At 38.2% G+C, this 3,509-nt stretch overlaps 1 protein-coding gene across 1 annotated transcript in view; it reads right to left on the reverse strand.

Moving 5' to 3' along the window:
- Positions 1 to 3,226, reverse strand: part of C6 (complement component 6) — a 190,146-nt gene extending 186,920 nt beyond the window's left edge. Inside the window, exons 1-2 of the mRNA XM_006875400.1 lie at positions 3,084 to 3,226; positions 1,611 to 1,767 (exon numbers count right to left, since the gene is read on the reverse strand). Of these exons, the coding sequence (XP_006875462.1) occupies positions 1,611 to 1,767; positions 3,084 to 3,226 (300 nt within the window). The remainder of the gene's footprint in view (positions 1 to 1,610; positions 1,768 to 3,083) is intronic.
- Between the last annotated feature and the right edge of the window lie 283 nt (positions 3,227 to 3,509).

Raw genomic sequence — 3,509 nt, forward strand, 5'->3', positions numbered from 1 at the left:
ATTGAAATTGTCAATGACTTCATTTTGTTTGGATCAACCATCAACACTCATGGAAGCAGCAGTCAAGAAATCAAACGACGTATTGCACTGGGCAAATCTGCTGCACAAGATCTTTTTAAAGCGTCGAAGAGCAAAGATGTCAGTTTGAGGACTAAAGTGCGCCTGATCCAAACCATGATATATTCAATAATTTCATATGCATGTGAAAGTTAGTTAGTAAATAAGGAAGACTGTAGAAGAATTGACACATTTGAGTTACGGTGTTGGAGGTGAATATAGAAAGTACCATGGACTGCCAAAAGAGCAAATATATCTGTGTTGGAAGGAGAATAGCTAGAGTACTCCTTGGAAGCCAGGATGGCCAGACTTCGTTTTTCATACTTTGGGCCTATTGTCAGGAGGAAACAGTTAAAATCAGGTTTGGTAATTTGGCCCAGTGATAGCATCAGTGGGTTCAAGCATAGCAGCGATTATGATATTGGCGCAGGACCGGGCAGTGTTTCATTCTGTTGTACATAGGGTCATTATGAGTTGGTACCCACTTGATGGCACCTAAGAACAACAACGTGCTGGAGACTTGCATTTGATTCTTTACCAATTAACCACATGCATAGTCACTACCTGTTTTTCAGTGGATGCTTGTGTGCTTCTATGACGTTAAACCAACTTTAACTGAACTTCTAAATAAAGACACAATAGGGAGAAATGCCTGGAAATCTGCTTCCTAAAATCACCTAGAGAAAATTTGTTGGAACACAATGTTATGATTTACAACTGGTCACAGGCATGGAGCAGAATGGAGCCCAGTTCCATTTTGCTATGCATGGGATCCTCATGAATTAATGATCATCTCAATAACAGTCAACAACAACATGTTAGGGGCATAGAATAATTTCTCACATAGAGTGAGTGCTCCAAAAATGAGTTTCTTTTTCTTACCTAGTATATGACTGCTTAGCATGTGACCTGTCCAGGGTCCACATGTGCCAATACCATTACGGGAATGAACTTGAAATGGACAAATATTACAGGTAGGAATAGTAAACAAATGGGTGTACTTTCTCACAGGGAGAGGGAAATTAGAGGAAGGACAGGATGTTCAGACTAATTCACTTTGCTAATTTCTATCTAGTTTTAAATCTTGGACTAAAATTTTATTTCCCAGCTCCTGCTTTTGCTCTCTGAGCTTCCAGAGCTGGATAGATACATATCTGGAGGGAGATTTCCTTTTGGAGTTAACATGAGAGTTGTTGTTGTTGTTCTTGTGAAGAGCCATCGAGTTAGTTCTGATCCATAGTGACCCTGTGTAGCGTTTCCAAGAAGCAGCTGGTGAGCTTGAACCAATGACCTTGAAGTTCAAATGGCTTTGCAATCTGGCATTAACCCACAGTGCCACACCAGGACTCCAACATGAGAGTAAGACATGTTAAATGAAACACGCTTATCACACCAATATTACTAAATGAAAATTCCCCTCAATGAAAGGTGGGGCAATTTATTTTCATAAACTAAAATAATAATAATAAAATTTCTGCCATGGTTGAGCCTATTAGGAATCAGAGTGTTTTATTACAATTCAGATTTCTTAGATAAACTTATAAGCCACTTACCTGTCTTTTGACACAAGGGTCACATTCTGACCACTGTCCGTAGTCTCCCAGGAGGCAGTTAATGGGACATGCTTGCCAGTTACATTCTCTGATCTCCTGCTTGGTGCAAATCTGGTCACAAAAGTTATCCACATAATACTGGTCTACTACTATTTCTCTGAAATAGGGAGAAAAAACTGTTTCGAAAGAGTGTATTCACTATGGCTCTGCCTGCTAAGAAAGACATCATTGTGCAATAACTACCATGAATAAAAGGAAAGAAAGTTTTCATGGAAATTCAAATGGGTGGGCCTTTGTGATGTTCTTGCCATTTATTGGCACATAGGACTGTATGCCTAATTTGTGAGGTCTAGTACAAAATGAAAGCACAGAGTCCATGTTAAAAAAGTTATCCATTTCAAGACAGAAATGCTAGAGCATTATGCATTAAGCATCAGATCAAGCATGGAACCTTCCTAAGTGACTGCATAAGTGAACCATTCATGAAGCCAACTCTGATGGGACTCATGGAACAGATAGCAGCTAACAACAGAGCACTACTGAAGCTTTCTAAACAGAGGGAAGAGCAATAGATCAGTTTTCACATGCCTGTTGATGTTTTTTTAAGTGCAGTCAAATTGGTTCCCACTTATGGTGACCCTGTATAGGATGAACTGGTGGGTTTGGACTGCTGACCTTGTAGTCACCAGGTCAGTGCTTATCCCTATAGTGTCATAATAAGACTCATGGCTTACTGGGGAAGTCAGTTGAAGATCTTAATGAGTCACACTACAAATACAAAATATTTTTTCTAATGTCACTGTCCAGAAAGTGTTATAATATTTTAAGTATAATAAAATGTGAGCATCTCCATGACATACTAGAAACCGTAAGGAATGAGTAGTCTGAATTAATGAAAAGTCTAAATTATTAATTATTGGCAATTAAGCGCTTGATAACACATATATACTTATCATTTTGTACATGCCAACAATAAGGCTAACAGCTAATGATGAGGCTCAACTGAAGTTCTATTGTTGTTGTTAAGTGCCGTAGAGTTAGTTCAAACTCACAGCCCTGTATAGGGTTTCCAGAAGAGGCTGGTGAGTTTGAATCACCCACCGATTTTGTTGTCCAGTGCTTATCCTACAATGACAAACCAGGACTCCTAAGTCCTGTTAGACATGCTTTAATGAATAGAAATTTCTCTATAATTAACTTACTAAGTGTATGCAAGCAATGCTATATTTTTATTTAAAAAAAACAAAAACAGCTTGAGTAGTGAATTGTAGCGTTCCAGTTTGCATTTCTTTGAAACCCATCATTTTTTGGAGCGCACAAAATAGACTTTATTTCACATTTATGTACAAAAATTTTCAAATTCCATCTAAATTTGTGAATTCTTACTTTCTCTGTTTTTCCAATTCTGATATTACTGAGACATTCTTTGAGATTCTCCAGGACATAAAGAAAAGCTATATAGTTCACACTCACCTCTTTCTACTTTGGGTTCCAAAATTGCAAGTTTGTGAGCAGCTGGACCACTGAGTCCATGGGTAATGATCACAAAAGCAGGTTTGACTCCTGTCAATCAAAACACTTAGCAGGATGAAGTGCAAGATGGAAAGTCTGGCCATACCTTGAGAATCTCCAGGCCCTGTGGAAAGATAAAATGCGTATCAAACATTTGATGGGAATAGAACTTATCAAGTCATGTTAAGTTACAGGCTCAAATGTAACCTTAGAAAACATCTGCATTATCTTCGTTTCTTCTGTAAGGTAAGTCAGCCTATAAATTCACATGCATATAAGTCCTATGTCTAAAGGTTCTCGTCATTAGAACACCCATTACTGGTTAAGTCATGGCATGAGTTCCCTAGATTTTCAATAAAATGGATATTGTCTTTACTAGGGGCTGGT

Source organism: Chrysochloris asiatica, unplaced genomic scaffold, assembly GCF_000296735.1.
Source record: "Chrysochloris asiatica unplaced genomic scaffold, ChrAsi1.0 scaffold00325, whole genome shotgun sequence".
Classification (NCBI taxonomy): Eukaryota; Metazoa; Chordata; class Mammalia; order Afrosoricida; family Chrysochloridae; genus Chrysochloris; species Chrysochloris asiatica.